The following is a 12,533-nucleotide window of genomic DNA, read 5'->3' as shown; positions in this document are numbered from 1 at the left end:
TTATTTTCCAAAATGTTTTCAAAACGTTTATCAATTTTAACATTTAACATATATTATTACGGGTTATATCAATAACTGTAGTAATCTAATATAAATTGGCCTGTGTAAAGTATATTGGCAACAAATATATGAATAATAGAAATTACATCAATGTTAAAGTGCCAATACGAATCCGCACTTTCCTGTATTTTTCGGTTTTCTTTATGTAGTACCACCAATTGCGGTGGGATTTCTGATCGTTTCTGCTCTACCAGCTGGGGTGTTTGACAAATAAACAGTTTACCTGAGATGCTCACTTGCTGTTTGTCAAACTATTAAGTTTAAACAAAAAATGGAAAATTAATATTAGTTTACAGGAGGGTTTCGGTAAGCGCATTTTATATTCGCGAAAGAATAGCTGTCAGATTTATGACAACAACACATTCAGAAGTGTCTTGATGTATCATTCACATTTAATTCTTAGCCTACATGTTTCATAGTAAGAAACTTAACGACAGTGACAGAAGTAATTGTCTCAGTCTGCGATAGCTGCTATGATATTCTGTATTTCCAAGTGGGCGTGACATTGGAGTGCGCAAGCGCTCACGCCTGTTGTGACGTAGCCCGAAAGAAAAGCCCCCGTTTACCCGCGACAGGGAATCGGGAGGATTATAGGCACAGCGAAGGTGAGAGGGAAGAGAGGACAAGAAAACGTAAAAAAGAGGAAAGAAGGGGGTTCGACTAGAGAGAACAGTAGCCCAGTGCCTCGGACACATAAAAGAGCAATCTATTAAATAAGAAAACTGCTGTTTGCTCGCCTAGTTAAAAATGAGTTCTATATGAGGCAACCCAAAAAACTGTGAACTAGATACTGTGTTGTTACCTATTCGCAACTCATAGGTGGCAATTAGATATAGAAGAACGATAGCCGGCAAGGACTCTTTATTCTCGCGTACAAAGAGTGTCCGAGAGTCATGGGTCTTAGGACAGAAATGAAATTTAGCTAGCGTTACAAGCAATCAAAGAAGATCCGAGGGTACACATTTAAAAGGACTGAGTGGGATCTGTCTCAAAAGAATGGATTTCAGCGTGCTTCGGAATCTCATCCGCAGATACGTAAGTAAAGAGTAGCAATACATGCAATGTTATGGCTTCACTCACTAAATGTTTTCGTTATTCCAACTTGTTGGTCAGATCGATGTCCTTCTGCCTGATGCTGGGCTATCTGGAATTATTCGTGCTTATTATGGGGACCGGGAAGGAGTGCTTATTTGTTGATTTTTTTATTTTTTTTTGATACCGTAATAATATTGGCTATTTTATTTGTAGAATATTTTAGCCATTTGCTCGTTTTTGGAAAGGACCCAGAGGACGGCTTCCACTTTGTTTTCAAATGAATACGGAAAGCGCGAGTCAACCCAGTGACATTAAAACAATGATTGCTGTTTACAGTAGGCTAAGCTGTCATGGATGGACGTGAGTCGTTATCACATGGCTGATGGGTTAGGAAATTGTACCTACATTCAAACTGTCATAGTATGCAAATTCACGCACAAATCGTAGAAATAATATTGGTTTCAATTAGGCAAAGTTTAGAAAATATGCTGGGAAATATTTCAGATCGCCTGACTTCATTGTCTGTAGTGGAAGAGTTGTTTCCTTGTCCACCTGTTCCCTTGCTAGCTGCTGTGTGGTAACACGCTTAAGATATCGGTATACTTTTAGGTGTATCACAAATGCAATATGGATCAACATTTACCACAACTACTGTAAAACAAACGAACAGATTCTTTGCAACACCAAAACAAATGATTTGGTGTAAAGTTAAGTTCAATACAAATACAGGAACAATGGTACCGATACCCTCTTTTCTGCAGAAGAATGGCGTGAACTGTCACTGCACAGGTGAAAAAAGGTGAGAGCAGTGGGTTCGTAGACAAGCGCTGAGAGGTGATGTTGTAGGTGGCAGCGGCGCGTGCCCGCTCAAGAATAAACATGTTGGGTACTACTAAGTACGAAATGTTTTGCAATTGCACTGACGACTTTATTGAAGAGGGAACTGAACCCGAGAAGCCTGTTGAAAAATATGTCAGCAAGAGAACGGTATAAGCAGACAGCAATCTTGAAGATCGTAAATACATTTAGTTATTGAGAAAATTTAAGTTTGCAATCAGATACAAGATCTGTTAAAGAGCTGCAGTACGTAGGGGTACTTGAAAGAAGCGTCCTTGCAGCGCTGAGACTGGGCAACGAAGTATCCATCTTATGTTTAAATTGCGCATTTATAAGAAATAGCACATAGTAACGTTTTACGTGTACGCACGATAGTTTCCAATGTGATCTCAATATGCTCACATTTTTCTGTTGTTAATTGTATCAAAGCACTTTATCCTCAAGTAACAGCCAGGTTTTCATGAATAAAACAGTCCAGTTATTTCACATATTAAATTTGTCGCATATGGCTGTTTGAGCATGAGGGAAATGGTTGCATTACATGTAGTGCATTATGTAAGTCAGTCATTTTTTATAGGCAGAGCACAATCAATACAATCATTTCAGTGTGCCATCTAGTCTGCCGTAAGCCATTACAGGAACTAGCTGGTGCCTTTTAAGCCATTTGAGCTTGAGAACACAGGAACAGAGAATGGGCTTTTAAATTCTCTGAAAAGGCCTAAATGATTTGATGAGAAAGGTGTTATTTTCCCCCTCTTTTCCTGTAACTGTCTTTGAAACGTCACCTTTAAGAGACATTACCGCCATGCATCACACCTCAGCTTCTCTGAATTTTACTTACAAGCCACCTGGAAAGGCATTCCTTGAAAGTGAGGTCAAAGTTAAGTTGTCCTACAAGGGGGTTTACAGTTTCTCCAAACAGAACAGTTCATTTGAACACCTGTACTGTAGAAAGGGAGGGTTCAAATTGGTCATTAACTTCAGCCTCCACTTGGGGCAGTGGACAGAGGACAGAGGAGAACAAATTGCTTTTCTCCATAGCTGGAGACAGTGCTCTGCTGAGTTTAATTTTTGCAGCTAGAGTGCAAAGGGAATTATTCTTTTCAACAGGTGTGTATGAAATGGTGTTAATTCACTAAATTAGTTTGTTGCAGTTCATTGGCCAATACCTCTTAATTTGTCATCAGACCGCTGTGTTGGTAGGTGGCCCAAAGCCTGGCTGTTTTTCAGACAGGCATTACATTAATTGTTGAAGGGATGTGGGAGAACAAAGAACAAAGGTGAAAGGTCAAGTTATCTGCTGCAAATTGACGGTGCAAACAGAACAGAACCGATATTATGATGTTGCATGAATGCACAGTAAAGCAGGGGTCATTGCTAATTTTGCTCATGATATGAAATTAAAATGGATTCACACTAAAAAGGGTTTTAAGTTGTTTTTTTATAAAGCATTCCTATGTATTTGTTACAATATTGATTATTTACTGCATATTGCTCTGGGCTTTCAGTCTTCATAGATGTCCATGTGACATCATCTAATTTACACTATACCTGGATGTCCTTCACAAAGAAGTTTACGGGGTTGATTAGCATACATGTTTTATATTTATTTGCACACCACACTCACAGACACGCACACACACACACGTACACACACACACACACACACACAAACACCTACACAAACACATAGACTACAAGTTAAGTCCCAAGTGTACACAAGCATAATATTCATCTCACATGTCCAAGAATGAAGTCGACAAACTATTTGTGCTCCTCTGAGGTTACACCTGAAACCAAACTAAATATAAATACTCACCTGTAATTTTGAAGAATATATGTTTATACACAGTATCATCACACTGTTGTTAAAGAGTGCTATCAATTGTACAGTTATTTCTAATGGAATAGTGCTTGGCAGTCACAGTTGAAGGGGAGGTTCTCTCATGCTAAGGTTAAGAGTGGGCTGTGTGTGAAGGAAAAGATTAAAGACAGAGAAGCCAACTCTCCGGTAGTAGCGAACCGGAGCTGGGTTAGTTTGTCACAGCCAGGGACACGTAAGTGAGAATAATTGCATGTGAACTGCCCCCCCCCCCCCTTCCGTGCTCTGATCTAATCTACAGTAATGCCGGGTGGCATGGTGAGGAGAGATGCGGAGTGGGGAGTGGGGTTGGGGGAGGACCTGGTGCCGCATGCGTTTTTGTCAGGCAACAGGACAGCAGAGATCGGTCCTGTCCCCGGGACAGGCCCCTGATAGGCATACCTGTGTCTTTTTTTAAGAGCATCACTGCAGGCATCTCTCACACTCACTAAACCCATGCGTCTCTTGTCCAAGTATGAAAATTTAAGATCTTATAATAATGTCACAGGTGTGACTGGCTGAATAGCTGGGTGAACATGCTGAGCATGTGTTTGAGTGGGCTGAGCAGAAGTGAGTCAGTGTTTGTGTGTGTTCGCAGGCTTCAGAGACAGCTGCATTTTTCTCTTATACATACATATTTTTTCTGATAGACATCTGACACTGAAGTCATTTAAAGAGGGCTACATTTACATTGAAAATGGACAAATTGCAGCACACTGTAAATCATTACTTAAACAGATACAGGCATGCAGAACAGTGCACTATTGAGAGTGTTTGCTGAGTCTGAATTGAGTCTCAAATGTGCAGCAAATGAAAGCTACATCCTCCAGAATGTGCACTGGTTGCCTTCATCTGCATCCTTGTAATGTGCAAAGATTGATTGAAATTTAAAGCGTGATGCATGAGGATTTTCTGTGAACACCATCTCTGCTATTTGTCTCCTTCACGTACTTCAGGTTGGATGAAGTAACCTCCCCTACAATGGTTACATAATTTCACATTCCATGTTTTTTGAACCGTTGGTTTTGTCATTCGTACAGTGGAATATCCTGATCTTCACTGCTGTCAGGTCAGCCTCACAGCACCAAAGCCCTCACTGTTGAGTACAAATGGAGGAGTTAGCACGTAGTGCTGCTTGCCACCGCTGTAGACTGAACACTGAGCATTTAGGGACTCACTGAACACTCTAGAGCTCAGATCTGACAGATCTGAGAACAGAGGCTTTGTACATTTACATTTACATTTATCCACTTAGCAGACGCTCATATCCAGAGCAAGATATTATGTGTGAGTACATTTAATGACAAATTTGAAATTTCAATCTTTGGCATGGTGCTGTCATGCTCTTGGTGACAGAGCATCTTTTCTGAAACCATGGTTATGCTGGGCCAGAAACTACAGACAACCCATAAATTGTTCCATTTAGTTCCCTCAAATTGTCCATTACATGTTGCAGTCATATTACTGACCTCAGTAACTTTCCATATGGGTGACCAATGCTACAGACGTGAATATCCAGTCGCCAGTATTGTAATGATTTTCTGTCTGTCCCAGGCCACAGGACACATCAGTTGCCATGCTTATCTACAGACAAATAATATGTTTTCCACTGGCACCCCGGTGGTGCCTCCTCAGTGGGGATGCGTGACCCCCTGCTCAGGGGGCTCCACCCTTGTTCCTCCCCCACCCCGATGGCCGGGTGACAGATGCCCTGCCCTGGGTGAACCGTCAGGGGAAATCAGCCTCAGAGATGAAAAGATGAAGCAGCTCCACCCCACCCCTCACCCCCTCCCCCCATCCTCACCACTGCCCAATCACAGCGCCCCTTTAGGAGTGGGGTTGCCATGGCAACTGTTGTGGAAACGTGCCTCTGTTCATTCCCGTAGCGGCAGATCAAGCGTGGGGGGGCAGTAATTACGGCAGGGCAGCCAGCTGCCGGAGCCGCCGTGCATTGGAAATAAACGTGTGGCCGATCTGGAGGGTGCTGACACTCACATGTGCAAAACGCTGTTATTGCGCCAGATAATAATTTCCAAATTAACATGGTTTCATATAATGAACGGTGCCGTAATGCTCTGTCTGCTGTGGTGATACAAACTGTAGCAGCCCTAGCACAGCCACCCGGAGAAGTGCTGTTTTTAGCCACAAGCTCCTGCTTTTATCACAAGCCTCCTCTAGACTGTAGTTACTGAAATATGTCAGATGCCATTTACGTGTGTATTCTGTCTCCACCTCAGAGGTGATGGCATCTTAATGCACTGTCTTTTAGCACCATCCTGCAATGTTCTTGGCCGATGCCTTTATCTTGCGAGGCCCACATAAGGGCACAAATGGCAGTGCTTCAGTGGCAGTATGAAGGAGTGGCGGTAAAATGCACTAGACCCAAGAGCATCTTTATCTGTACCACAGGTGCAGTCCCTGTGAATGTATGTGCTTCAGCCCCGGGTAGACCATTGGTTTGAAACCTGTTGAAAAGTAGCTTTCAGAGTATGTGTAAATGTATACAGGAAGTTGTTTGTGCTCTGTGATCCTCAGGTTAGAGTATCTTTATTAGCTACTGCTGCCTGGCTTCTACATATTATTGATACCATTTTTGGCCCAAGATCAGTCTTATGGCCTTTACCTGAATCATTCCATTTGTAGACATGGCATAACTGAGTTATGCTTAAGCAAGGAAACACAGCGAGGTTAAGGGCGTCCGCTCACAGGAAGGTTTACTGTTTGTTTGAGAATACTGATGAGGCACTAAAAGGGCTGACACAGTCTGAGGCAGGGAGGGAATGCTTACTAGCATACTGGCTATATCATGGACTTATCGCCAGACCAGGACAGGAAGTGCCACTTCAGCTCACTTCCTGTCAGCACGGGGATTACAAACAAGCTGGTTCTGTCTGTGCAGTCTGACAATGGAGCCCTGGGTGTGTAGGGCTGGCATCTGGGGAAACAGCCCTGCTTTGTACAACATGAGTTTACAAATAGACATATTCTGATTTCCATCTCAGTTACCAAGGCACACTTCAGGTTCCCAGTGATATGTGGTCGTGTTGCATCTCATTTCAGCCACCATACTGTATTTGGGGTGGACCCTTGACTCTGTTGGCTTCTTAGTGGTTCATTATTTTGCTAGTGTAAATGGGGGAAAAATCAAATATAAAAATATGTAGTTGAATATATATTCTTTACTTACATTACATTATTGTCGTTTAGCAGATGGTTTCATTCAGAGTGATTTAAATAGATATTTACTGAGGCTATTTTGGGTTGTACCTTGCCCAAGAGTACAACAGCAGCGCCCCAGTGGGCAATTGAACCAGCTACCTTTTCGGTTAGGAGCCCCACTCCTTACCACTCCTTACTACTACTGCTTGGAAAAAGAGCTTGTTCCCATATTTTTGTGTTTCCTCCATTCTAGTTTTTTCCCTAAATTTATCTTCTGACCTGCACAGTCTTCTGAAGAAGTGAGTAATGTCAGTGTGGGAAAGAGGAACGTTCAGTGTAAGTTGGTTTCGGCGGGGGAGCAGAGGAGCTGTGTAGGGCTGTGACTGTGTCCCACCCTGAACATTACACAATGCCTATACAAAAGATTCAGATGATAGTGGTGGAGCTCTTTAAAGGGAAGAGGTGGCCTGGGATTACATTGCATACAGAGCTAAAAGGATTAGGATCCCTGACTCTTCAGCGTTGTGGCGCTCCTCAATGTTTCAAATGCTGCCGCAGAGTGGAGGGATTTTTTTTCCTGGCATAAATTGAACACTTTGAAAAGGACCACTTTGCTCTTAGTGAGAAACTCTGTTTTAAAAGCTTTGGTTGATACAAAACTGTCTCACAGCTCTTTAAGCCTACCTGCCAGTGAGACTTAAAATCCAATGCAGTTCCTTTACTCATACAGAATGTGAATTATGATATCATGCATAACTATGTGAACAGCACCATCTCTGATTGCATTTGAGCTTTTGTTTCTTTTATCACTGGGTTGTGTGTTTTGATGATGCAACGCAGTTAAGGGTAATTACGTTGTGAACGCTCCAAGAATTTCAAATGATTGCCTTGTAGTCGCACAACAAGGGATTGGCTAAAATATACGTTATGGCACTGAAGGAAGAAACAAAACAACAATGAATGTTCTTTCTTTATGGGAATTTAGATGGATAATTAAAACCAAACTCAGGGAGTGCTTTCCACAGATCATTTGGCAGGCTTGGCAGGATGTGTACGCAGTGGTGTGTAATCTTCCTCTGCATCATGCTATTGGAATGGCCCAGCCCATTTCCAGCAGCATCCCGGGGTCAAGATGTATGTACTGGGACTTTCCGGTCACTCTTTTAACAAGAGAGTGACCAGTATGAACCTAGAAAGAACCCAGAGCACTTACAGATTGCATATGGTGTGGCTGCTGTGGGTCTGGGCTGGTACAGCATAATGATTACTATTGTTTGGCAGTTCTAGAATGCGGCATCCTCTGTACTGTGTTTCTCTTTTTGGGACATTTGCTGTCTCAGTGGGACACTCTTCCATCACGACCTGTTTAATCGTTCTTACGCCCTCACATTCTCAGACGAGAGAACTACATGGCGCTGGCAAATAATACCTGCCTATGACTGGTCTGAGGTTGTGCTAGCTTCTAGTAAATTGTAACACAGTGACAGTTTATTAACATCTTTAGAATTAGCCCACTAAAACAATAGGGATGTCACATTCCTGTGAAGTATATTTTAGCGCTTAATGAAAATGCGAGCGCAGATTTAAAGGGCTAAATGGTAGTGTGTGTCCGTGGTTGAGTGAGCTCTCTTATCCAGAGGACATTGCTTGCACAGTAATTAATTACTGCTCTTAGGGGTCGTAGGGGTTGACAGGTTTCTTTTTGAAGGTCAATTGGTATGAATCTGACTAGCTTTACAAATATGTAAACTGCCTTTACAAATATGTACAAACACAGCTTTACAAGTATGCCTCAACCAACATTGAAAGGACAGGGTATGTTTTTTTATTACTGTTCTGCGGTACCTTGTTATTGTGTGATTTCCTTTCATTGAAATGTAAGAGATATTGGCAGTCTGATCTTTAATTTAACCGAATGAAGAATTTCATATAAAAATCTGGTTGTTTGCGTGAAGTATGTAAATGCGTTGTACCTTTTTTTTGCAAATAACTATTTTATTAGGGCAGGGGGTGGGAGAGAGATATATAAATACAAAGGTAATACAGCCAGATAATTCATAAACCACAAAATAAACATGTAGCAGAGGTGTGGTTATCTGTTACCTTTTATAATCCTGCCTGGACAAAATTGTTTATGTCCTTTTAAACTTAGCACATGATCCACAACAGTATTCCATTCAGTAAGAGTTGCACAACAATTTCTATGTAGACAAGCAATGGTCTTCCCTAGAAGAATATTATCATGTAACACTACCACACTTCTCAACCTGATCTTTAAGTGTGGTCTTTATTCGCTGCAAGAAAAAAAAATCCTCTAGAGCTTTTTTTGAAGTCTTCTTCAAGACTTAGAGATATGAGTGTACTTTAGGTCTGTTTGAAACACAGGAATGGTCAATAATTAATACAGCTTGGAATGTTCTTGGTGTTGTTATGGCAATGGTGTCCGTAGTGACAGCACTGTGTTGGTCAGCTGTCTGGATGGTGTGTTCACAGAATGTCAGGGTTTTGTGTTCATGTCTGTTCTGCGAGAGCAACAAAATATAAGAGGCTGATTCAAAGGAGGGCAAAGAAATCCAGACATATCACGTGCACATGGTTGCACCCTGCAATGCCTCCTTGGTCTTAGAATATTTGACAGAATGCTTATAGTGCTGAGGAGGGCAGAACTGTAATGGCTTTCCAAAATGATATCCTGACTTTTATCTGTCTGATGCTCACGACGCGGACACTTCTCTTTGCTGAGACTAAATGGGGAGAAGTGCTGAGACAACCGCCTCTCATCTGTCTTTTCAGCCATAATTGAACCCTTTAAAGCTCAAAGAAAGTTTAGCACTTATGCATTGTTCAGGGTGGATGAAAAACCCGATGACATTTACCCTGTTAACCACACCTGGGTCTGCTCCAGGACAAAGGCCAGTGAGCACAGTCATATGGTTGACTCAGCCGGTAGCGTGTTTTGTGGGGGTTGTCATGGAGCCCAGAATGCTGGGTTATAGCGCGCTGCTACCCAACCGTACAGGCGACACAGAAAGTAACAGAGAGCTGAATTAAAGTAAGTACTCACGGCCATTATATCAGCGGGCCACAGGAGCATGGTGACACAAGAACGAAGCATTGCTCAATCTCCAACTGATGCTGTTGAGAGAGAGCAGGAGAGTGGGAGATGTGGGAGGGGGAGGGCACTTTGAGCAGGCTTATATCACGTCTGACGGGAGAGCTAATGAAGGACCAACACGCAAAGTAGTATATTAACGCGGTGCGTCGGTGCAGGAGAAGGTGAGAGCACAGCGTCCAGCGGCAGTTTAACACCCAAGGACGGCGGGATTTACACGGCTGGCCCCTCAGTGCTGTCGCCGGGGTAACTGGAGCAGAAAATGACTGTTTAAAAAAGCATTCGCTTGGTTTAAACTCTGGGCTGCTTTGCCGGAACACATTACACCCCTGCTTCCCAAACCCTCGGAGAGCCACACGGGCCAAGCCTTGCGCCCCTCGCTGTCCTGCCAGGGGGTCAGTAGGGTGAAGGAACCCTTGCATGAGCACGATACCTCACAGAATGCCCTGCATGGCAGGTGACTGAGGAAATCCTTGAAAGCAGGTGGCAAAGTCCTCCAACTTTCATCAGTGCTGTGCCTCAGCTGGGAGCCTCCAGAGAAGATCCATGAATGAATCTTCCACCAGGAAGTAATGTCCGATTTATTGGGCAGCACTGTGCTTTACAGATCGGCCACTTTTTCACATCAGTGTAACTGTTACTTTGCTCTGTTTCCGGGCAACGATTCATTTTCTGTAGATATGTATACACATGGTCCCCAATTTTATGACAGTGCATTTATGGAAACCTCATTGTATGCTTCAGTCTTTGGAGTTTTTTTCTATGAAAGACACTGGACACTGACTAGAAACAGAAGGTTTCCAAAATAAATAAATATGCAATTAAGTAAAATGCTCATGATATGAATACATTTTAGGTTTTTATATACTAACTCATAAAAAGAGCAGTGTAAATATTTGGTGCTGTGACACACATGTAAAATAAAGATAATGTCAGGGCACAGGCATGGACTCAAATGCAGACCAGACGTACTCAGGTTCTAAGTGGTTTCATTGAAGTTGCAGGACAGGTATGGAATGTCAGAACAGGCAGGGTCAAAACCAAGCAAGCAGTCCAAAGCAGGGCAGACAAGGGGCCGGGTCTTAAACAGGGCAGGCGAGGGTCGGGACCAGGCAGATCAGGCAAACGGCAAAACAGCAGGCAGAGACGAAGTTGAGGAACAGGCGAGGTCAGCACAGGAAACTCCAAAACAGAATATACAGGTGGGAACGAGACAGGCAAAAAAAAAAAAAAAAACACTGCAACAAACTGGCAACAAGACAGACAAGCAGGGTAGATATAGGGTTGGGCTGATGAGGAGATGGAGGATCAGGAAATCAGGTGGGCGGGGACAGGGCAGAGAGCGGGGCAGGGCTGGAACACATGGGAACAGTAAACAAAAGCACATGGACCACTTTGACAGACAGGGAGAAACACCAAAACAACAGCTAGGGGGCTGAAGTACTGACAGACAATAAGAAAGCACAATAAGCAGTTTACAGGTTGAAACCTACATGATGGCAACATCAGGTTCCAGCTACACTGGGTTATGGCAGGTTTGTTCAGAGATTTCAAAGACTATTAAACTTTTAATAAGAATGTTTTTACAAATGTTGTAACCTGGATGGTTGTGAAATGGCAACTGCTTGTGCATGAGGCCTGAAATGCGTGATGAAATTGCTGACTGCCTGGAGAGTGCACAGAAGGATCCTACCAAGGCGGAAGTATTGTATATGGATAACCCCATTTGAATTCAAACAGTTTTATTGTGGGGCGCCATGAGCAGAGAGCTCTAGCTCTTGCACTTAGCTCTGTACAGACAGCACTTACCTGAAGGGGCACTCTGGTCAAAATCTATAATTTTATATGTTGTATAATGCGTGTGAAACATTACCTTGATGACTGGGAACAATGCTCTCAGAGTGCAGTTAGTCTAACCCCATCTCAGCGGCTGGTGATGTAACTGGAGTAAGAGAGCTCCAAGCTGTTGCATTAGTCAGTAGGAGTGAGCAGGTAGGAAGAAACATCTTAGAACAATAAAACACCCACAAGTTCACATCTGCGCAAATTTGTCTTCTATTTGGTGTATATTAAGTGAACAGAGATGTGCGTGTTGAAAAACAGATTTCCAGTAACTTCTTTCCTCCATGGATGAAGCTGCCTGAGGTTTGGCTACGTCATTGGCTATAAAGAACACAGTTTGGCTCCAGGCGAACTGCACTTTGGTAGCATTACTCCTAGTTGTGAAAGTAATGTTTCTTACACATTGTACAATATATCAAATGACAGGCAGACTGGCATGCCCCTCTAAGTCTTGCCAAAAATTCCAGGGGCCAGGTTGTCTGAGCCTGCTTTACTTCGACTCAGGAGTAAGCTTGCTGCTCTTTCCCCCAGAGCCAAGTGCACAGTGGTTGTTCTGAACCGAATGCGTTAATCTCCAGATAAACACCTCCTGTTTTCCTTTTTCTGATCAGACAGAGAGCTCCTGCT

At 42.9% G+C, this 12,533-nt stretch overlaps 1 protein-coding gene across 4 annotated transcripts in view; it reads left to right on the top strand.

Annotated features, from left to right (window-relative positions):
• The first annotated feature begins 639 nt into the window (after positions 1–639).
• Positions 640–12,533, top strand: part of LOC118788760 (probable phospholipid-transporting ATPase IH) — a 67,574-nt gene continuing 55,680 nt past the window's right edge. For all 4 annotated transcript variants that reach the window (XM_036544795.1, XM_036544794.1, XM_036544797.1 and 1 more), the window contains exon 1: positions 640–1,095. In XM_036544795.1, the coding sequence (XP_036400688.1) occupies positions 1,057–1,095 (39 nt within the window). In that variant the 5' untranslated portion in view covers positions 640–1,056. The remainder of the gene's footprint in view (positions 1,096–12,533) is intronic.

The sequence above is a fragment of the Megalops cyprinoides genome, chromosome 14, assembly GCF_013368585.1.
Source record: "Megalops cyprinoides isolate fMegCyp1 chromosome 14, fMegCyp1.pri, whole genome shotgun sequence".
In the NCBI taxonomy this organism is placed as follows: Eukaryota; Metazoa; Chordata; class Actinopteri; order Elopiformes; family Megalopidae; genus Megalops; species Megalops cyprinoides.
This window is presented reverse-complemented; position numbering and strand designations above follow the sequence as displayed.